The 23925-nt window shown below is 42.9% G+C and overlaps 1 protein-coding gene across 1 annotated transcript in view; it reads right to left on the bottom strand.

Moving 5' to 3' along the window:
- LOC118372853 (heparan sulfate glucosamine 3-O-sulfotransferase 3B1-like) overlaps nt 1-22965 on the bottom strand; it is a 43211-nt gene extending 20246 nt beyond the window's left edge. Inside the window, exon 1 of the mRNA XM_035758867.2 lies at nt 22069-22965. Coding sequence (XP_035614760.1) covers nt 22069-22655 — 587 coding nt within the window. The 5' untranslated portion in view covers nt 22656-22965. The remainder of the gene's footprint in view (nt 1-22068) is intronic.
- Nucleotides 22966-23925: the final 960 nt, after the last annotated feature.

Below are 23925 nucleotides of genomic sequence, written 5' to 3'. Positions count from 1 at the left end.
ACGTGCTCTTCCAATGGAACATCTAGGGAAATAATCAAATCTAGCTCCCAGTATGCAATTCCTATGGCTTCCACTGTCAGTAGTCTTTCTTCAAGGTTTCAGGCTTGTTTCTTCCAAAATGAGAAAGAAATATGAGTTTTACTACAGGGACACAGACTTGGAAATTCGTATATGTGCGCGCACCTGCTAATATCCCTTTCCTATTGAACATACTTCTTTCCGTATTAAATATTATAGTTTAATTACATTTTAGGGTATCTGAGGATTACATATAAACATATTTAGGGGTACATTTTCTGATTCCTTTCTTGGCATGTTGAACGAGTGTGTTACTCAAATCGATGGCGCCAACTAAACAGACTTTTTGGGATATAAAGAAGGATTTTATCTAACAAAACGACACTATATGTTATAGCTGGGACCGTTTAGATGACAAATCAGAGGAAGATTTTCAAAAAGTAAGTGAATACTTAATCGCTATTTGTGAATTTATGAGACCTGTGCCGGTGGGAAAATATGTTAACGTGGGGCGCCGTCCTCAAAACAATCTCATGGCATGTTTTCACTGTAAAGCCTACTGGAAATTGGACAGCGCAGTTAGATTAACAAGAATTTGAGCTTTTAACCTATATTAGACACTTGTTTGTACCTAAATGTTTAATATCCATTATTTTTATCATTATTTATTTGAAATGCGCGCCCTCCTGTTTCACCCGCCTAGCCTTAATTAATGAATGTCAGTCAATGCGGACAATTTCAAGGATTTTGAAAGTTCAGTTCCAAAAACCATTAAGCGCTATAATTAAACTGGTTCTCATGAGGTCCGCCAAAGGAATGGAAGATGCAGAGTTACCCCTGCTGCAGAGGACAAGTTCATTAGAGTTACCAGTCTCAAAAATTGCAGCCAAAATAAATGCTTCACAGAGTTTCAAGTAACAGATACATCTCAACATCAACTGCTCTGAGGAGACCATGTGAATCAGGCCTTCATGGTTGAATTGCTGCAAGAAAACAACCACTAAAGGACATCAATAATAAGAAGAGACTTGCTTGGGCCAAGACTTGTGGAAATTTGTCCTTTGGTCTGGAGTCCAAATTTGAGATATTTCAGTTCCAACCGCCATGTCTTTGTGAGACGCGGTATGGGTGAACGGATAATCTCTGCTTGTGTATTTTTCACCGTAAAGCATGGAGGAGGAGGTCTGATGATGTGGGGGTGCTTTACTGGTGACACTGTGTGTGATTTATTTCGATTTCAAGGCACACTTAACCAGCATGGCTACCTCAGCATTCTGCAGTGATACGCCATCCCATCTGGTTTGGGCTTAGTGGGACTAACATTTGTTTTTCAACAAGACAATGACCCAACACACCTCCAGGCTGTGTAATTGCTATTTTAACAAGAATGAGAGTGATGGAATGCTGCATCAGATGACCTGGCCTCCACAATCACCCAACCCCAAATTAGGATGGTTTGGGATGAGTTGGACCGCAGAGTGAAGGAAAAGCAGCCAACAAGTGCTCAGCATATGTGGGAACACCTTCAAGACAGTGTGAAGCTGGTTGAGAGAATGCCACAAGTGTGCAAAGCTGTCATCAAGCTGGCTATTTGAAGAAAAATATATTTTGATTTGTTTAACACTTTTACAAAATTAATCGATTTTTTTTTTTGTTTTACCTTTATTTAACCAGGCAAGTCAAAAACACATTCTTATTTTCAATGACAGCCTGGGAACTGCCTGTTCAGGGGCAGAACGACAGATTAGTGGGCTTGTCAGCTCGGGGGTTTGAACTCGCAACCTTCCGGTTACTAGTCCAACGCTCTAACCACTAGGCTACGCTGCCACCCCAAATATGTGTTAGTTCATAGTTTTGATGTCTTAACTATTATTCTACAATGTATAAAATAGTAAAAATAACGAAAAACCCTTGAATGAGTAGGTGTTGTAAAAATTTGACCAGTAGTGTACATTTACATTTACATTTAAGTCATTTAGCAGACGCTCTTATCCAGAGCGACTTACACACACACACACATGTATATATACACACACGCTATTTTGCATCCTGTTTGAATTGGCTGACGTCCTTAACTGCCTGAGCACTTTTTAAAGGCAGGTGAGCTACAATACGAGGGGATTCCCTCCTTGTCAGTCATTTTACAGGGATCCATATTTGTGTGTGTGTGTGTGTGTGTGTGTGTGTGTGTGTGTGTGTGTGTGTGTGTGTGTGTGTGTGTGTGTGTGTTCACCATGACATGTCTCTCCTCCATTACTCCCAGACAGTACAGCTGTGGTGTGGGTTAATGGTGTAAAGATTCCTCTGGCTAACATATAATTAGTGTTGTGTGGCAATCGTAACACAAGTGACAATTAAACTGTTCATTTGTGAGGAGAATAATGACAGCAGTGTTGTTGTGCTCTTGGATCCTCAGGCAGTTCTAAAGCTCGGTCTTGGATGATAGCCTAGATAATGTCTGCTATGATATCTCAGTGCATCCCGAAGACAAGATAAATTGCAGTTAAGTATAGTGAGCTGGTCGGGGCACACGTTGTTAACCAACTGCTGCTAGTTCCAGTTATCGGCCAGCGTTGATGTCCAAGATGGAGCGAGATTTCAGGGTTTCATTATTTCATTTGTATGTCGGATAACCATCGACAGCACGATGACAAATGTTTCTTTTCGCCCTCCGCTGTCTCTAGCGAGGTCCTCATGGTTCGCAGCGAAACATGATCCGCTCACACTCCATGCCAGAAAGACCCCAAAAAATCTGAGATTTGAAAAAGACATTTGAGAAATGGGTCCTGCCAACAAAATATGTGAGCCTTGGCCAGAACACTTTAGAGTTTGTTTTCACAAGACTTTTCAACTGTTAAACAGTAATTCTTCATGTATTTTTACCTCACGTACGTCTTGCTGTGATTTTCTGTGCTCAGTTCCACAGGATAATCATATCCTGTTGTCTCACTATATGATTTTGGAAACTCAAACTGTTCCTGCCAAAGTTAGTCCAGTCCTGTTGTCACGCCCTGGTCGTAGTATTTTGTGTTTTTCTTCATGTATTTGGTCAGGCCAGGGTGTGACATGGGTTTTTGTATGTGGTGTGTAGATAGTGGGATTGTAGCTTAGTGGGGTGTTCTAGGTTAGTCTATGGCTGTCTGAAATGGTTCTCAATCAGAGGCAGGTGTTTATCGTTGTCTCTGATTGGGAACCATATTTAGGCAGCCATATTCTTTGGTTGTTTTGTGGGTGATTGTCCTTAGTGTCTTGACGTCCTTAGTCTGTGTTAGTTGGCACCAGTTTAGGCTGTTTCGGGTTTCATTACGTTTTGTTGAGTTTTTGTATTGATTCGTGTTACGTTTGTTTTATTAAACATGGATCACAATATACGCGCTTCAGTTTGGTCCGACTCTCCTTCACCTTATGAAAACCGTGACACCTGTGTCTCAGGGGTCTTCAACCTTTCCTTGCCCAGTGACCCCCTCGCTGGCAAACCGGCAACCCAAGGACATTAGCAAAAAAGGAAAAGTCCCACACACTGGGGAGCCAGAACCAGCCAATAACAATTAGTATTTGCCCCAAAATGTGCTTTATTACAGACAGAATTACTCCTCACATTCATCAGCTGTCTGGGTGGCTGGTCTCAGACAATCCTGCAAGTGACAAAGCCGGATGTGGAGGTCCTGGGCTGCCATGGTTACATGTGGTCTGCGCTTGTGAAGCTGGTTGGATGTACTGCCAAATTCTCTAACGCTGGAGGCGGCTTATGGGAGAGAAATTCATGTGAAATTATCTGGCAACAGTTCTGGTGGACATTCTTACAGGCAGCATGCCAATTGCACACTTCCTCAAAACTTGAGACATCTATGGCATTGTGTTGTGTGACCAAAACCTGATTATTTTAGAGTGGCCTTTTATTGTCCCAAGCACAAGGTGCACCTGTTTAATCAGCTTCTTGATATGCCACACCTGTCAGGTGTGGGTTCAATTCCCATGGGGGACAAGTCAGTCGCTCTGGATAAGTGTCTGCTAAATTAATTAAATGTAAAATTATCTTGGCAAAGGAGAAATGGTCACTAAAGTGGATGTAAAAGAAAAATAAGGTTTGTGTGTATGGAACATTTCTGGCATCTTATTTCAGCTCATGAAACATGGGACCAACACTTTATATGTTGCGTTTATATTTTTTTTTAGTGTACACTGCCAGTCAAAAGTTTTAGAACACCTACTCATTCAAGAGTTTCTCTTTATTTTTACTATTTTCTACATTGTAGACTAATAGTGAAGACAGACATCAAAACTATGAAATAACACATGGAATCATGTAGTAACCAAAAAAGTGTTAAACAGATCAAATATTTGAGATTATTCAAATAGCCACCCTCTGCTTTGATGAGAGCTTTGCACACTCTTGGAATTATCTCAACCAGCTTCATGAGGTAGTCACCTGGAATGCAGTTAACCTGCTGTTCCTAGGCCGTCATTGAAAATAAGATTTTTTTTTAACTGACTTGCCTGGTTAAATAAAGGTAAAAATGAAAAATAAATAAAAAATTTCAATAAACAGGTTAATAGTTAATTTGTGGAATTTCTTTCTTTCTTAATGCATTGTGTTTTGACAAGGTGTGTGTGTGTGTGTGGGGGGGTGGGGGGTATGCAGACGATAGCCCTATTTGATAAAACACCAAGTCCATATTATGGCAAGAACAGCTCAAATAAGCAAAGGGAAACGACAGTCCATCCTTACTTTAAAACATGAAGGTCAGTCAATACGGAACATTTCAATAACTTTTTTAGTTTCTTCAAGCGCAGTCGCAAAAACCATCAAGCGCTATGATGAAACTGTCTCTCATGAGGACCGCCAGAGGAAAGAAAGACCCAGAGTTACCTCTGCTGCAGAGGATAAGTTCATTAGAGTTACCAGCCTCAGAAATTGCAGCCCAAATAAATGCTTCACAGGGTTCAAGTAACAGACACATCTCAACATCAACTGTACAGAGGAGACGGCGTGAATCATGGTCATGGTCGAATTGCTGCTAAGAAACCAGTACCAAAGGACACCAATAATAAGAAGAGACTTGCTTCGGCCAAGAAATATGAGAGATGGACATTAGACTTGTGGAAAATTGTCTTTTGGTCTGGAATCCAAATTGCCAATGTTTGGTTCCATCCGCTGTGTCTTTGTGAGACGCGATGTGGGTGAAAGAATTATCTCTGCAGGTGTATTTCCCATCATAAAAGCATGGAGGATGAGGTGTTATAGTGTTATGGTGCTTTGCCAGTGACACTGTCTGTGATTTATTTAGAATTCAAGGCACACTTAACCAGCATGGCTACCACAGCATTCTGCAGCGTTACGCCATCCCATCTGGTTTGGGCTTAGTGGGGCTATCATTTTTTTTCAATAGGACAATTACCCAATACACCTCCAGCCTGTGTAAGGGCTATTTTACCAAGAATGAGAGTCATGGAGTGCTGCATCAGATGACCTAGCCTCCACTAGCCCGACCTCAACCAAATTGAGATGGTTTGGGATGAGTCGGACCACAGCGTGAAAGAAAAGCAGTCAACAAGTGCTCAGCATATGTAGGAACTCGTTCAATACTGTTGGAAAAGCATTCCAGGTGAAGCTGGTTGAGAGAATGCCAAGAGTGTGCAAAGCTGTCATCAAGGCAAAGGGGGACTATATGAATAATCTCAAAAATAAAATATATTTTGATTTATTTAACACTTTTTTGATTACTACATGATTCCATATGTGTTATTTCATAGTTTTGATGTTTTCACTATTATTCTACTATTATTATTATTGTATAAAATTGTACAAATAAAGACAAATCCTTGAATGAGTACGTGTTCTAAAACTTTTGACCGGTAGTGTATATATCATTATTTCATTTTTCGCGGACCCCTGGTTGAATACCCCTTCTGTATCTAGTTTGTGTATTTATTTTATTCAAATTGTTCTGGTGGAGGTTTGCAAAGGTAAAGGTGCATACCTTGCTGCTAGGTAAATCAGCATTGTTTTACGGGATTTGTCCAACAATTCAACAAAGCTCCACTCAACTCTGCTCTCTCTTACAGGTACAACCTGCATACTAACTTCAAACAGTCCTACTGAACACACAGAGAGGGAATATGGTCCAGGTTAAAACAATTTCTTACAGGCATGTGGCCATGCAGGGTGAGTGACATCACTGAGTGTTAATAAAAAGACTGTGGTAAGGAGAGGCAGCTCTCCATGTGGTATAAATAAAACAGTGAGGATGGTGGGGAGTAGGGGGTGGGGGAGAACGGTGGTGGAGGAGTAGGGGGGTGGAGGAGAACGGTGGTGGAGGAGTAGGGGTGTGGGGGAGAATGGTGGTGGAGGAGTAGGGGGTGGGGAGAATGGTGGTGGAGGAGTAGGGGTGTGGGGGAGAATGGTGGTGGAGGAGTAGGGGGTGGGGGGAGAATGGTGGTGGAGGAGTAGGGGTGTGGGGGAGAATGGTGGTGGAGGAGTAGGGTGGTGGGGGAGAATGGTGGTGGAGGGTAGGGGGTGGGGGAGAATGGTGGTGGAGGAGTAGGGGGTGGGGGAGAATGGTGGTGGAGGAGTAGGGGGTGGGGGAGAATGGTGGTGGAGGAGTAGGGGGTGGGGGAGAATGGTGGTGGAGGTGGTAGTAGGGTGGTGGGGGAGAATGGGGGTGGAGGAGTAGGGGGGTGGGGCAGAACGGTGGTGGAGGAGTAGGGGTGGGGGAGAACGTTGGTGGAGGAGTAGGGGGTGGGGGAGAATGGTGGTGGAGGAGTAGGGGGTGGGGCAGAACGGTGGTGGAGGAGTAGGGGGTGGGGGAGAACGTTGGTGGAGGAGTAGGGGGTGGGGGAGAACGGTGGTAGAGGAGTAGGGGAGTGGAGGGGTGGGGATATAATGTGCCCCCTTCACTTCCTCCTCTCATGTAGCTCACTGTTTTTGACCAGGACCCATAGGTACAAGAGAATAGGGTACCATTTGGGATGCAGCCCGAGTCTCTACCTTGAGCTGTTGCCATTTACAGAAATGGTTTTCTACTGAAGCAGGAGGAATGAGAACTAGCTGTGCTAAAAGGTTCCTTCTATTTCACAATTATTTTCAGAAAGATGGAGGTCCCATTGGTTCCTTGGGTAAGACAACGTTCACCACATCACTTTGATTGACATGTGATACAAAATAAGGTATACCTGACACTGCAATAGTGAGCCATGCCAACAAGTAAATCTACTCCGAGCGCAGACATTTCCTTGACACGTACACACCAGTGGCGGTCGGTGCCATTTAAGATGGGAATGGCCTTATTTCTATTACAGCATGTTGGATGACTGTCATTCATATTCCATTCACCCAGCTCAATGTAACATCTATTGGTTTAGTCTACCCTGTACCCATCGGGAGGGTGCTACAACCTAGCCTATGAATGAAAATGTACAACGTAGGTGTACAGGTTGAGAGGACTTTCAATAACTCTTTTCACAATCTTGTCTGCATCTAGCTGATCAAGGGGGTAATCATTAATCCAACAGTTGCAAATGTGAGTTTCTATAGGACAAATTCAGGTATGTTTATCCCTGTGTCATTCCGTTTGCTTCCATTTAAGAAACGTTTTTCAACAGAATCGGTTTTCAATATGGTCCAAGTTAAAATGATTTCTACAAACTTTTTATGTTAGATGTTCAGTTTAGAACACTGCTATAGCGTAGCTTTACAACTGTGCAGGGAAAGAAAGAATGCTAACTCCACCCAGTGCTTTGATCAGGAAATAAAGCAAAGCAGAAGATAGAACCAATAGAGAGAGTGGAAGAGAGAGAGAGAGAGAGAGAGAGAGAGAGAGAGAGAGAGAGAGAGAGAGAGAGAGAGAGAGAGAGAGAGAGAGAGAGAGAGAGAGAGAGAGAGAGAGAGAGAGAGAGAGAGAGAGAGAGAGAGAGAGAGAGAGAGAGAGAGAGAGAGAGAGAGAGAGAGAGAGAGAGAGAGAGAGAGAGAGAGTTTGGCCCCTGGGTTTGATTGGCTGGGTTGCCTTGGAGCTGAGCTGTTCTCCTCTGAGGCCCATTCACTATCGAGAGACAGACAGAGAGAGACAGCAACACAATTAGAACCAACCAAATCATGAGAAAACAAAAAAATAATTGCTTGACACGTTGGAAAGAATTTAGAAAAAAAAACAGAGCAAACTAGAATGCTCTTTGGCCCTAAACAGAGAGTACCCAGTGGCAGAATATCTGACCACTGTGACTGACCCAAATTTAAGGAAAGCCTTTACTATGTACAGACTCAGTGAGCATAGCCTTGTTATTGAGAAAGGCCGCCGTAAAATGTGGAAACTAAGCTGCACATCCTAACCTCCTGCCAAATATTTGACAATGTTAGAGACACATATTTCCCTCAGATTACACAGACCCACAAAGAATTTTAAAACAAATATTATTTTGATAAACTCCCATATCGATTGGGTGAAATTCAACAGTGTGCTATCACACTAGCAAGATGTGTGACCTGTTGCCACAAGAAAAGGGCAACCAGTGAAGAACAAACACCATTTTAAATAAAAACCTATATTTATGTTTATTCATTTTCCCTTTTGTACTTTAAATATTTGCACATGATTACAACACCGCATATAGACATAATGACATGTGAAATGTCTCTAATATTTTAGCAATTTTTGTGAGTGTAGTGTTTACTGTTCATTTTGTATTGTTTATTTCACTTTTGTTTATTATCTATTTCACTTGCTTTGGCAATATATACAGTATATATATATGTTTCCCATTCCATTAAAGCCCCTTGGAATTAATTGAGAGAGAGAAATCACTCAGAGCTCCTAATGAGGTGTGCTCTTTTATGGCTGAGGATAAATAGAACACATCCTAGTCCCTGCTACCTAACTCTCACTTTCCCTCTCACAGCCCCAGCCCCTACCCTATCCTAATTCCCTGCCAATACTCAACCACACCCTAATGGTTACCTCTGGGACTTAATACCTGGGACAAGTCGAGGTTTACAGGTTTACTGTCATCTCCTTCTCCTCCTCCTCCACGCCCACCCCTTTCTCACCTACCACTCTCGTCTCTTAATATCTGGGGGAGCAAAGCCAACAGAACACTGACTGACCATGGTGTTGGAAGGAAAGCTGTGTAAGAAAGAGGCTAATGAATAACAAAGCATATAGGAAAGCTTATGTGTTTTTCTCTCAAACTCCAAGCCCCTGGGCTCTTTTTAATGTGCCAAACAGTGTTTATTTAGCAGCAATGAATGACCATTAACTCAGGAGGGAGGTCTGATATTGCTCTGCCATGTGTTCCCACATCCAAATAATCACCTCGTTAAATACTGCCCAATTCACCAACGCCACAGAGGGAGGGTCTGTTCAAGGAGAGAGAGAGGGGAAGAGCATCACTACCTTAGAAGACCATTGCTTATCTTCTTATTTTTCAATGATTTATTCTTCATCCTTGCCTTCCTCATCTATCTTTGACCCCAGTCCCGGGGGGAATACATAAATGATTTCTCAAGAAACAGACAGACAAACAAGTGTCTGCTCTCCTCATCCAGAGTGAATGAATGAGCGCAAGCAATAGTCAGAGTTTTTAAAAAGTTATTTACTGTCTGTGTGTTTGAGTGTGTGCATGCGACACTGAGTTCCTGTCCGGTTCAGTGTCCTTTATCCATAGTTCCAGTAGGAGGTTCCTGCCTGTGGCGGCCATCTTCTTCCCAATGTTGTGGTCAGTCCTCAATAGGCTCTCATATGGGCCACCAGGCCACCGCAGTGCTGCACTAGCTAGCTGCCACTCCCCTCTCCCCAGGTCACCCCTTTCACAATTAGCTGGTGGTAATTTGGGGATGCAAGCTCAAAGCTGCCTTTCTCCAGCATCCAGCCCCCTCCTCCACCCCTATTCTAGCCTCCATTCAGAAGGGCCATACCGACTTAGGCAGCGGGAGCGAGGGCCTCTTCTCCCCTTCTGTGCTGACCAAAGGGCTCTCTGGGTCATTGAGGCTTGCAGGGAGACCCGCCCAGGATCGGGCGGACAGAGCACAACATGTGACACTATTCTTATTTGCCAATAGACGGAGTGCACAGCTGGAGAATGGAGAAAGGAGATTCTGAAAAGAGAGGATGGGTTATTTTGGGGTGGAGGGGAGAATGGGGTGGGGGGGGCAGTTAGGGTTGAGGGTTGAAGCCTGACCACAAAGAAAATAATCTGCTCTCATTTGGGACCACTGGGGAAGTTTACCCAACACTGAGGAATGGTTTCGAGCTACTTGTTTTTATGTTTGCGGCTCTCGCTCTTTGAGGAGGGGATGTCAACCTGCTGTCAGCGGTACGGTTGGCTGGTCGGCCATGTTGGCCCCTGAGGAGGGGAGCTGTGGAGGGAGGGAAGGCCAGGATGTAGGATACAGGAAGCCATCAGAGCGCAAAGTATCAGACCGTCGCAGAGTCAACATTCCTCTCTAGCTATAACGACAACGTAATAGCAGCCGTTTTCAGTTTGCAGTTTCACAGAATATTTCAGCTGCCTCAGACAAATCCCTTACAGTGAATACATTTGCTGTCTCACAGATGGAAAGTCAGGTTCCATAATTCAGCAGGTTAGTTTGTGTGTCGACATAACAAATCATGTTTTCCTTTGTTGATAGCGGATACTCAGCAGGTAAGTCTGTAAATGACGTAACTAACCATATTTCCCAGTGTGGACTGAGGGAGTGAAAAGATTTGGAATACCCAATGGGACCGGTAGGGTCCAGCAGCCCTTTATAGGGTCCAGCAGCCCTGTAGGGTTCAGCAGCCCTGTAGGGTCCAGCAGCCCTGTAGGGTCCAGCAGCCCTGTAGGGTTCAGCAGCCCTGTAGGGTCCAGCAGCCCTGTAGGGTTCAGCAGCCCTGTAGTGTTCAGCAGCCCTGTAGGGTCCAGCAGCCCTGTAGGGTCCAGCAGCCCTGTAGGGTTCAGCAGCCCTGTAGGGTTCAGCAGCATTTTCCTGCTCTGCAGATGGTCAAGCACATAGAACCTGTCAGTCAACAGGAGCCATACTGGCTTCCAGTCAAAGGCCCTTAACCCTTCTACACGCTTCACCTACAATCAGGCCAGACTAATCAATACGCACTACTCTCTAAGGACCCAGGGACAAGGCTTTGTGTCATCTGTGTGTGTTTGGTGTCTGTCTGTGTGTGTGTGTTGACCATTCTTTTGACTGGAGAAGAAAATTATAGTGTTTCACAGCTGCGTCTCAAAGCATTTCCTCGTCGCAGGAGAAGACTTAAAAACTGGTTGACTGACTCCATCATTCTCCATTTGAGGTAGTTTCTATTTTTTTGGACAACATTCCTTCCAGACTTTCATGTTCGATCAAATTAGTTTAAACTTTGCCAGCATGGCATTAAAACCATGTGGCCTTTCTGGCATTCTGCGTGCCAGAGAGAAGAGGGTGATGCCTTTCTGCCATTCTGCCTGCCAGAGAGAAAAGGGAGAGGTCTTTCTGTCATTCTGCCTGCCAGAGAGAAAAGGGTGATGCCTTTCTGCCATTCTGCCTGCCAGAGAGAAAGGGGAGAGGTATTTCTGCCATTCTGCCTGCCAGAGAGAAAAGGGAGAGGTCTTTCTGCCATTCTGCCTGCCAGAGAGAAAAGGGTGAGGCCTTTCTGCCATTCTGGCTGCCAGAGAGAAAAGGGAGAGGTCTTTCTGCCATTCTGCCTGCCAGTGAAGAGGGAGAGGTCTTTCTTCCATTCTGCCTGCCAGTGAGGAGGGAGACATCTTTCTGCCATTCTGCCTGCCAGTGAAGAGGAAGAGGTATATCTGCCATTCTGCCTGCCAGTGATGAGGGAGAGGTCTATCTGCCATTCTGCCTGCCAGTGATGAGGGAGAGGTCTATCTGCCATTCTGCCTGCCAGTGATGAGGGAGAGGTCTATCTGCCATTCTGCCTGCCAGAGAGAGTAGGGAGAAGTCTTTCTGCCATTCTGCCTGCCAGAGAGAGTAGGGAGAGGTCAGTGGAGAAGACAGTGTGTGTTGGGCGACCTACATGTAAACAGGAGTGCTCCTGTGGTGAAGAGATAAAGAAGAGACATCCAACCAGAACTGTCCTTGACACGGACATGAGCCCCTGTCTGGTCTCTGGAAGCAAGGGGCAGGACAGGCTGGCCCATAGATAACTATCAACTCACCGACTTCCGCAACCATCTCCAGTTTGATAGCGTAACATCATTTTTCCACTATGAAGCCCCCTTTTGAACAATGCTCCACTTGTCCCTTTGTTGTGGTGAAGTTTCTAAGCAGGCCTTAACTAGTGTTGTGTCTTTACTATCATTAAACTGAAGACTTCGTTTTATCAAAGATTCTCTGTAATTAGTTACTCGATTAAACTGAATAACCAATTTAACCTTTCAGATATTTTCAAATCTGATCAATATTCTTCTGATTAATGATTCATTTATTTTACCTCACGTTAGTCTCATTCCAAACGTCGTAAATTGTTGGTTATCTGGACGAACCCAGTCTTCACTATGAGTCATCCATACATCAATTGTCTTAAATAATTGATTTATTACTAACTAAGTAATTCACAGAAATGCATAAACAAACAGTAAATATGGTTACATGAAATGATAGAATGTGCCCTAGTGGGCTGACACGGCATGGCGGCTTGTTAGATAAAGGGGGAGTGGGGGTTTTACCAAGAAGTCACTACAGAGTTAATTATAACAATTAAAATGTTAATCCTTTAGACATGAACGCTCACTCATTCGGGAACAATTGCAATCAATGGTGGTGAAAAGTATTTATTTTGTAGAATTGTCCGTCTCTCTCCCTCTTTCTCTCTGTCTTGGTTAGAGGGGATAGCTCAAAGTGACATTCGTTATAGGATGGGTGTTTCGGCAGTTGTCGTTCTTCGCGTTCAATGATACTGAATTCCTAGCTGCAGACTAGTAGTCAATATCAAAGACTTGTTCTTATTCTGTCAGTATCGATAGTCTAAGAGTTTAAACATGTGGTATGGTTAAAAGATTCAGCAATGGTCTGCAACCTTTGTATTCCCGTGATTGAGAGAAACATGGTCTGCTGATAATTTCTCAAAGTTGGGTTTTATTCGGAATGGCAGAAAAGGGGCTGTCCCAGGAGGCCTGACCCTAACTGGGCTCAGGGGCGGTCCACTGATTTAGTTCAAATCAAACGGGAATTGTATTTTTCTTCATTAAACAGTCCACAATCATATTACACAATTATACAAACAGTATCATACTCACTCATTCATCTTATACAACAATTAGATGTAAACCTCATATCTGAGGCTATTATATAAACAGTGTTATGGTAATGTGGCCACACCGTCTCTCTTGAGCATCCCAAGTTGTGCCAAACGGACCAGTTCGTAACTGGATTCTTCACCAATCTTTTACACTTTCTCTGGAACATGAAATTTGTTCGTACCTCAAGTACTGTGAGGTGGAAGGATTTCCTTTATCTCCATGAAAAACTACTCTCTATAACTGTATGTCCATGAGGTCTTCTCAGAAATTATCATATATTAAATTTACCACCTCTGACCACAGCAGTCTGGTTGTAGAAGCAGAGAGCGGGAGATGGTGCTCGCTGTACTAGAAGAGGGCAACGTCATGACACTAGATAACCAAAGCTAGCTGCCATTAAGTGTTTACTTCTTTGGTTCTTTATCACGGGGTGGAGGGAAACATGGTTCAAAGGCCCAAAAAGACACCACGCTCAGGGATAGCGCCATTTAAGTCCAACTAGTCCTTCAACAGAAGACTGCAAACAAAACAGCAGCCAGATTAACTTGGTATTGTTGAGAAAGTCCATCCACGTTTCAATGATCAATTATGAGTTATTTCTGAGTTATGTATATTAATTGAATACATCACATGAATGGATTGTACTCTCTATATGGGAATGTCATTACTACAACACTCCTTCCGAAGCCTCCAACTGCTTTTAAATGCACGTAAAACTTAGTGCATGCTCTTCAACCGATTTTGTATTTATTTTTTTATTTCACCTTTATTTAACCAGGTAGGCTAGTTGAGAACAAGTTCTCATTTGCAACTGCGACCTGGCCAAGATAAAGCATAGCAGTGTGAACAGACAAACACAGAGTTACACATGGAGTAAACAATTAGCAAGTCAATAACACAGTAGAAAAAATGGGCAGTCTATATATTGCTGCCTGCACCCTCCCGTCCGACAAGCATCACTACTCTGGACGGTTCTGACTTAGAATATGTGGACAACTACAAATACCTAGGTGTCTAGTTCGACTGTAAACTCTCCTTCCAGATTCACATTAAGCATCTCCAATCCAAAGTTAAATCTAGAATCGGCTTCCTACTTCGCAACAAAGCCTCCTTCACTCATGCTGCCAAACATGCCCTCGTAAAACTGACTATCCTACCGATCTTTGACTTCGGCATTGTCATTTACAAAATAGCCTCCAACACTCTACTCAGCAAACTGGATGTAGTCTATCACAGAGCCATCTGTTTTGTCATCAAAGCCCCATATACCACCCACCACTGCGACCTGTATGCTCTCGTTGGCTGGCCCTCACTTTATATTCATTGCCAAACCCACTGGCTCCAGGTCATCTATAAATCTATGCTAGGTAAAGCCCCGCCTTATCTCAGCTCACTGGTCACCAAAGCAGCACCCATCCATAGCACGCGCTCCAGCAGGTATATTTCACTCGTCATCCCCAAAGCCATCACTTCCTTTGGCTACCAGTTCTCTGCTGCCATTGACTGGAACGAATTGCAAAAATCACTGAAGCTGGAGTCTCCATCTCTAACTTTAAGCATCAGCTGTCAGAGCAACTTACCGATCACTGTACCTGCACACAGCCAATCTGTAAATAGCACACCCAACTACCTCATCCCCATATTGTTTTTTATCCTCTTGCTCTTTTGCACCCCAGTATGTCTACATCATCTGCACATCTATCACTCCAGTGTTAATGCTAAATTGTAATTCACCTCCATGGTCTATTTATTGCCTTTACCTCCCTACTCTTCTACATTTGCACACACTGTACATACATTTTTCTTTTGTGTTATTGACTGTATGTTTGTTTATGTGTAACTCTGTGTTGTTGTTTTTGTCACACTGCTTTGCTTTATCTTGGCCAGGTCACAGTTGTAAATGAGAACTTGTTCTCAACTAGCCTACCTGGTTAAATTATTATTATTATTTTTTTTACATATAATGGTGAACTAAGGGCCATTTTGTAATGCAGGGCCATTATATAGATGTTCACACCACCTCAGCTCTTCATGGTGGTGTCATTGTTCTGAGTATACAGGTTGCAGAGAGGTTCAAACAGCCGTCATTCCCTAATGTATAATAATCAACATGACAGTTCACAAGTATCATAAGTACACTCATTAACCACAGACAGTAATGGTCAACAAAGGAACGTTGCAAATTCGCCAAGAGCTCCAAATCAAGGGAAGAATCCACTTTATTTTCAAGACAAAAAGGTTTGAATGCCAGAAACTCAATATAAACTTTTGTTCAGACTAAGCTCAGCTATTCTCTTTCTTATACGCAAAGGCTGGGGACATTATGCAGAAGTACTGATTGATCTTTCCTCAGTTATTCACACAATAGTGACAGATTCCATATCTAGAGCTTGAAAGTTAGAAGGAGCCTTGTGGATATAAGTGTTCAGAAGTACTTGTTAAACCATAAAAACACTTGTTGGGAGGAGCCGTGAAAGGGCTCAGTGCAGCACTGCAGAGAGCTGACAGGCAGCTAAGATGAAAGCCCACGACACATTAGCAAACCACAGAACCAGTCATTATAAATCAAAGCCCCTTCATGATCAATACATCTCTATGGAATGGGAGCACAGAAAGAGAAGCACCACATACCACCAAACTGTAATAATCAACTTGACAAATGTAGACTAAGTTGTAGATAAAATCTACATGTCATTTGGATGAGGAAACAAAAACTTGGTAGGAAATAGAGAGTGAAAAGTGTGAAGAATGAATTGTGAGCAGCTAATGAAAACAGTCCAACTGAATGGACCTAACAGTACCTCTAGAACTAATAAATCTACATTCAGGTTCAGTTCCAGGAGGTAGAACCATAGAATTTGAATACTAATTGAATAGGATCTCTATGGGTAGAACACAAGAGTGATCCATGTTGTGTTCTAAAAAGTATAAGACTGAGAAAATCTCTCTCTCTAGTTGGAGGAATTCCAAGGCTAAATGTAGGTGTCCATGGGCTCACAGAGACAAAGATGGTGCAAACTAGCCAGAGAAGAACAGTGTAAGGAAAATGAACATAATGGCATTAAACAACCCTTTATAAATGACCCATACATCCCTTTCGTTGATCTTCTCCTTGAAGAAAAAAAGAAACTGGTGCCCAGATATAGAGATCTGTGATTGTATGAGAGGAGTCACTACAGCATACTAAAAACATGAGACGCTTTCTGACAAACTGGGTTAGATCGAAAAACCCAGCTGAACTTTTCAGTCTGTTGAACAGAGTGTGTGTGTGTGTGTGTGTGTGTGTGTGTGTGTGTGTGTGTGTGTGTGTGTGTGTGTGTGTGTGTGTGTGTGTGTGTGTGTGTGTGTGTGTGTGTGTGTGTGTGTGTGTGTGTGTGTGTGTGTGTGTGTGTGTGTGTGTGTGTGTGTTTAACTATTCTTGTGGGGATCAGAAGTCTCCACAAGAATAGTAAACTAACAAAAATTTGACCAACAGGGGATTTTTTTTTGGGGGGGTTTAAGGTTAGAATTTTTTTTTTTTGGGGGGGGTAGAATTATGTTAAGGGTCAGGAGCTAGGGCTAAGTTTAGGGTAAGAGTACAGGTTAAGGTTAGTTTTAGGGTTAAGAGCTAGGGCTTGCTTTAGGGTAAGAGTACAGGTTAGGGTTAGGTTTAGGGTTAAGGTTAGGTTTTGGGTTAAGGTTAGGGTAAGAGTATGGGTTAGGGTTAGAGGTAAGGGAAAATAAGATTTAGAATAGGACTGAATTGTGTGTCCCCACAAGGTTAGCTGAACAAGTGTGTGTATGTACTGAACAGCGATTTGACCCCAGTTCCAACTGTGTTCCAATGTTATTACCATTGTCTCATTAAATTATAAGCTTAAGGAGATAGGGGTTTATGGGCCCAGATAAACCACAGCCAGGAGCCCAGCCAAAGCACAGCCAGGAGCCCAGCCAAACCACATCCAGGAGCCCAGCCAAAACACAGCCAGGAGCCCAGATAAAACACAGCCAGATGCCCAGCCAAACCACATCCAGGAGCCCAGCTAAACCACAGCCAGGAGCCCAGCCAAACCACAGCCAGATAAAACACAGCCAGGAGCCCAGATAAAACACAGCCAGGAGCCCAGCCAAACCACATCCAGGAGCCCAAAACACAGTCAGGAGCCCAGATAAAACAGCCAGGAGCCAGATAAAGGAGCCAGATAAAACACAGCCAGGAGTAGATAAAACACAGCCAGGAGCCCAGCCAAAACACAGCCAGGAGCCTAGATAAAACACAGCCAGGAGTAGATAAAACACAGCCAGGAGCCCAGCCAAACCACAGCCAGGAGCCCAGATAAAACACAGCCAGGAGTAGATAAAACACAGCCAGGAGCCCAGCCAAACCACAGCCAGGAGCCCAGATAAAACACAGCCAGGAGTAGATAAAACACAGCCAGGAGCCCAGCCAAACCACAGCCAGGAGCCCAGATAAAACACAGCCAGGAGTAGATAAAACACAGCCAGGAGCCCAGCCAAACCACAGCCAGGAGCCCAGATAAAACACAGCCAGGAGTAGATAAAACACAGCCAGGAGCCCAGCCAAACCACAGCCAGGAGCCCAGATAAAACACAGCCAGGAGCCCAGATAAAACACAGCCAGGAGCCCAGCCAAACCACAGCCAGGAGCCCAGATAAAACACAGTCAGGAGCCCAGATAAAACACAGCCAGGAGCCCAGCCAAACCACAGCCAGGAGCCCAGCCAAACCACAGCCAGGAGCCCAGCCAAACCACAGCCAGGAGCCCAGATAAAACACAGCCAGGAGTAGATAAAACACAGCCAGGAGCCCAGCCAAACCACAGCCAGGAGCCCAGATAAAACACAGCCAGGAGTAGATAAAACACAGCCAGGAGCCCAGCCAAACCACAGCCAGGAGCCCAGTCAAACCACAGCCAGGAGCCCAGATAAAACACAGCCAGGAGCCCAGCCAAACCACATCCAGGAGCCCAGATAAAACACAGCCAGGAGTAGATAAAACACAGCCAGGAGTAGATAAAACACAGCCAGGAGTAGATAAAACACAGCCAGGAGTAGATAAAACACAGCCAGGAGCCCAGCCAAACCACAGCCAGGAGCCCAGATAAAACACAGCCAGGAGCCCAGCCAAACCACAGCCAGGAGCCCAGTCAAACCACAGCCAGGAGCCCAGATAAAACACATCCAGGAGTAGATAAAACGTAGATGCATTTGTGTTTATTTTATCTGTTGGTTCCCAGCCAGCATCATATTTTCTCTGTAAACAGGGTTGCAAGACAGAGGGTTACACCCATAGAATTAGAATACTAGAATGGCCATGAACCTTCTTATGATGGGATAAAGGTCAGCCATTTTGGTCAGGGAATTGGTCAACCATGGTTTGCCAGTCCTGTGATAAGATTGTGTAGAATTGATCTGCACTGTATGTTAGCTAGCTAGCCAGACAGTTTTAGAGGAATGATTACATTAATTTTTCAAATTAGCTGCCAATATTCCAAAATTCCACTCAAACAATGCAGTCAATCCACAGCCGTACACTGGCTGAAATCAGTTGATGATAGGACTGCGACAGGTTGTAAATGCAACAACTACTGATACTGTATCATAAAAGCACTCACACTTTCCAAGAAAACAAAATGTTGACATGTATGGTCTGTTTACATATATTTCAGAGGCTATTTATGCAGAAAATGTGTATAAAACCTGTATAAACTGTATTTATAACTTTGTGACAATATTTTATGTTGACAATAATTATATTATACAATTTCTAATATATCCCATGCATTTATTTTATTTTCCTGCTTAAGAAAAATCTGTATTATGTCTCTACTGCCATTCATTCCAATTAAATTGGTTTTGATTTCTTCCTGACCAATGTCAGGGAGAAATGGAATGCCAATTTCATTCCATTCTGGAACTTTGAGGGTTTATGACATTGCCCCTCTAATTTAGGGCGCGTTCGTAAATTCCCTCTGGCTATCTACCCTGACTTCAGAGCACTCTCGTATGAGTGTTCCGAGACCAGAATAACTGATGAATTTACGAACGCTCAACACCCGTTGAATATGACCAGTAAACCGTCGGCAAAAAAAGCGTAATTAAATTGTTGCCAGCAGCACAGTTACAGTCGCCAACGCTCTGAATTTCTGAATATCCAGAGCGCAGTCTGAGCGCACTCTGGCACTCCAGATTGAATTTACGAACACACCCGCAACACCGACCCAAAATAATCCACCGTAGCCATGGTCCACATTACCGTTATCACAAACTGTTCAATGTTCCCTATTATCCGTGGATGTTCTTTCTAAAATGATGCATTTGTGACGAGGAGATTGGGTTAATGGACAATGTAAATAAAAGTATATAACTATCACCATTTGGATAACGTATTTCAGCCAAAGTGTGCACAGTTTAATAAAGCCTACTTGTAAACTATGTCTATCAATGCAAATTCAAAAGCTCAAGTTGGATCCCTCCCTGAATAATTGGGCGGCAGAAAGTGTTTTTATTTTAAATCAAATCCATATAGCCCGTCACCCCCTCTAAACACCCAGATTTCTCATGCCGTTTTTTCTTTCATTTCATTGCCTTACTTTAGTTGGGGCCCTCAACCACCTCTCATACTTAACAGCTCTTCACACCATACTGCACCAAATCCGGTTATTCAGAGGGGCATGCAATCCAGAAGTGTTTTTATCAACTTGTCAGATAAGCTATTAGTTCTGCTCCGCGTCCAGGGAAAGAGAGGAGGAAACTCTCCCGAAGCTAAAACAATGTCCCAGCGGTTAAGGCGAGAAGGAAACCATCCACTATGCTCTCGGATTTTGCTGCAAAGACCTTCAAGTTTCTTTCGGCTACGTTTCACTTAAATAAAAATTCACATCCATGGACTTCATTCTTTTAAAGTGTTGGTTTGACTAATTTAATTAGGTAAAATGATTAGGCTACATAATGTTCCACTCATATTGGATATGAGTTGCAATTGCCGAGTCGTCGTTGATTATAGTGGCCTATTTAAAAACACGTCTAAATTATATTAGTAAACCAAGCGCCATCAATTGATTAGGCCTTAGTTCTTTTACAGGTCGAGTCAAGAGAATGCAACGCTAGAGTCCTCAATATTTATGTAATTAGTCACACTTGCTCTGCACGTTGTTTATAATGTTTAATTATGCATGAAGAATATAGGAGAGCGAGGGACATGGTGGGTCATGTATTTCCAAATATTGATCAAGGAATAGCGCTCATACTGTGGGTGGGATTTTGTATTAATTAATTATTGAAGTAATTCTGGCATAAATGTTTTATTCTTTCTACTACAGTAGCCTACTTAGCTTAGTATATTAGGCCTCCTGCCACTCATTGTCTGTTAAAATGTAAATGGCTGGTGTCAAGGTATAGCTACCATCTGAAAACACGTTTGAATCATTTTTGTTTGATTGATGTTCTCATAGAAGCTCAGTGCTATTGTGTTGTAGAGTAATTACTGTTCCATCCGACTGCATGTATTATGCATTTCTATTGACGGAGAGAGGTAGGGAAACCCTGCTTAGTTTAGAATTTATTTCAGATTAACATCATTTCTTCAAACTCGCATAGGACTAACTAAAATAATAAGTATAGCCTGACATTGCGTATTTATTTACATTGAAATGTGTAATTATATAAAAAAAATGTAATTAATAATTAAAGTAATCAAGCACATCTTACTTCAAATACATTAGGCCTACACTTTCTCGATCTTGAATTCATTACATTTCCACATCAGATCACAACTTGCACATTGCCTAACCTTCTCAGCGTTAAAGTATAAGGAACGCATGTATAACTAGCTTGTATTCATTCCAATTATTTATTTATATTCAAAGGTTAAACTCACCCCAACAGCGCTGAAAAGTAACCCGTTAACTTGCAATGTTGCACTGTGTCCAATAGAGACCACTGCACAACGTGGAAACCGCACAGCCCGTAGATTAGCCTATGTGACCGTGTATTGATTCATTATTCAGGCATAGTCTAGCCTACTCCCGGAACATGGTGAAAGATTAATACAAAAATATGAATTTGTTCTCACTAATGCTATTCAATTACCCTACAGTTTTACTCAGGTTTGAATACTGGATGATCATATGTCCACGTTGATGCCAAGACTGATTGGATTTTGGAAAAGCACCCTACTAACAAATATACAGAACAACACATCGATTGAAATAATAGTAAATAACTGTATCTTATAAAGATATTCTATCGGCCCAAATATGGTCACTGACATTATCCATAAACATTTATTTATAATACATTTATGTGGCAAATAGAGATTAAGATATGATCAAAATCTATTAGTATGCATTATGGAGCTAACTAAATTGATTTTTTGGGACATATTTAGTTCTATTTGATACATTATTAATACAAATTGTATTGTAAAAAACGCACAGACACAATTCGCCTGAATTATGCTATCGAATCCTTTACATGCACTGTTTAATTATATAATGATTATAACTTCGTAATAAATAAGATAATCAAAATGTTCCTGTGATTTAAATACTTTGTTAACTATACCATTCTAAGTCGATATTCAAATGTTTTAACGCGAAGAAACCCTTCACAGTTTGCGATCCAATATGTTTTTTTTTGTGTGGAAGATATAGGCAGATATAGGCAACGAAACGAAAAGCAATAGGCTGCTATGGACAACTATTGGAAGTTGAGCTCTAATAACTGGTTTCTTGTATAGCGCTGGTTGATCTATGGGAATCATTGATGTACGTCTGATAGCCTATCTTTAATGCACATCGAACGTGAGAGCATACAATGTTGATGCATTTACCTGTACCACTCCAGTCCGTTCTCGTAGTTGCGGTCGAAGAAGTGCGGCTCGGCTCCCACAGCTCTGATGTCTGGATGCACGCGGAGGAACTCGAGCAGCGCGCGCGTCCCTCCTTTCTTTACCCCGATGATGATCGCCTGCGGCAGTTTCTTGCTCCCCAAGTCGTTGGAGAAACTTGACATCGCACCGGGTTCAGGAGCTCTCTGCCCCTCACCCCTCATCTCCCCCCAGTCCTCAACTCCTCTGTACGCGTCTATCTCTTTATTGAGCAGGTCTCTGGAGGAGGTCCGTACGGATGGTTCGTCGTAATCGGATTCTATATCCACCCAGGGTGGGATAGGGAGTAGTCTGGACATGAGGTCCGCTCTGGCGTTATTCTCGGTCCTTTTACCGACCACGGACCCCGTCCCAGTCTCCTTTCCCCGGTTATTGTCCACGACTAAACTTGGCATGGGGGCGCAGTAGCCCACGCAGGAGTAGAGCATATATACCCAGAGTAAAAACATGATGCCGAGCAGAAATAATTTATTTTTAACCGGGCTGAATGAGAACGCATACAGATTGTGAGAAATCTGGCTATATTCCATAAGCCTTTAGGTTGCATACCATATTGCAGCAACATATATTGTCAAAACCACTCACTCTCGATTGTACCTCAAGTATCCTCGCCATTCACCTAAAACGAAAAAAATTATAAACCAATCAAATAATCTAAAGCGGATGATGTATCCACGAGTGCAAAGTCATTGCATGCTATAATTGTTATTCACCAGAGCCACGGGAAATAATTCGGAAATTGAAAGGAACGACTGGTGCACTTCAGTGGTGCTACTCCAAGCCCCAGCCGTCTCTCTCCACAAGCACCACCGTCGCCAAACCTTTCTTCAAACTGTTAGTTTCAAGGCTTCTTCCGAGGACAAGACATTTACAGCGCGAGGCGGCGTACGGGTACTTCTGATTGACAATCCCCATGGCCAATTGACGCAGGCAAGCTAATTAGCAAGCTAAACGGACCTATCACAGGAGATTGTGGGAGGGCGCTCGCGTGGGATCCTCGTTGAGATCATTAAGGATAGGCAACGAGCTGCTAAGCGTTCTATGGAAAACAATGAACGACGTGGAACGGACCTTCCAAGGAGAGAACGCATGGAGCCCCGAGTTGATCATCCCTTTTATACCAGGGCTATAATTGAATACATTTGCTGATAGAAATTAGTTAATTTTCCGGTAGAAATGTGTTCAACATTAACTGAAGTAGCTGGCAAGTTTACTAGATATCTACAGTAGTTGCCGTGGTAACCAAACCATCAGTCCCAGCTTGCTATTATGAACATCAAAATCAACTATGTCAATAATGTTTTCAATTCGACTTTTGCTTTTAAAAACAGCTTAAACAAAACATGTAAAAAATAACTATATCCATTAAATTATACTATGCAAATATAATGTGCCTTATTTAATCAATTAGGCCCGAGGGGATGTGGTATATGGCCAATATACCACGGCAAAGGGCTGGTATATTGGCCATATGTCACAAACCCCCGAGGTGCCATATTGCTATTATAAACTGTTTACCAAATAAGTGTTTTGTCATACCCCTGGTATACGATCTGATATACCACGGCTGTCAGTCAGACAATCAGTATTCAGAGCTAGAACCACCCAGTTTGTAAAGGGAAATAATGCACGCTCTAAAATTCCCTTCAAGACATTCAGAAACAAGTATTCAACAATGCCATGACACATTTAAGCAATAAGGCCCGAGGGGGTATGATATATGACCAATATATCAAGGCTAAGGACTGTTTTTAACCACGACAACGCAGATTGCCTGGATACAGCCCTTAGCCCTATACC

Source organism: Oncorhynchus keta, chromosome 2, assembly GCF_023373465.1.
Source record: "Oncorhynchus keta strain PuntledgeMale-10-30-2019 chromosome 2, Oket_V2, whole genome shotgun sequence".
NCBI classification, from domain to species: domain Eukaryota; kingdom Metazoa; phylum Chordata; class Actinopteri; order Salmoniformes; family Salmonidae; genus Oncorhynchus; species Oncorhynchus keta.
Note: the sequence above shows the minus strand (reverse complement) of the source record. Positions and strands in the feature narration are given on the sequence as shown.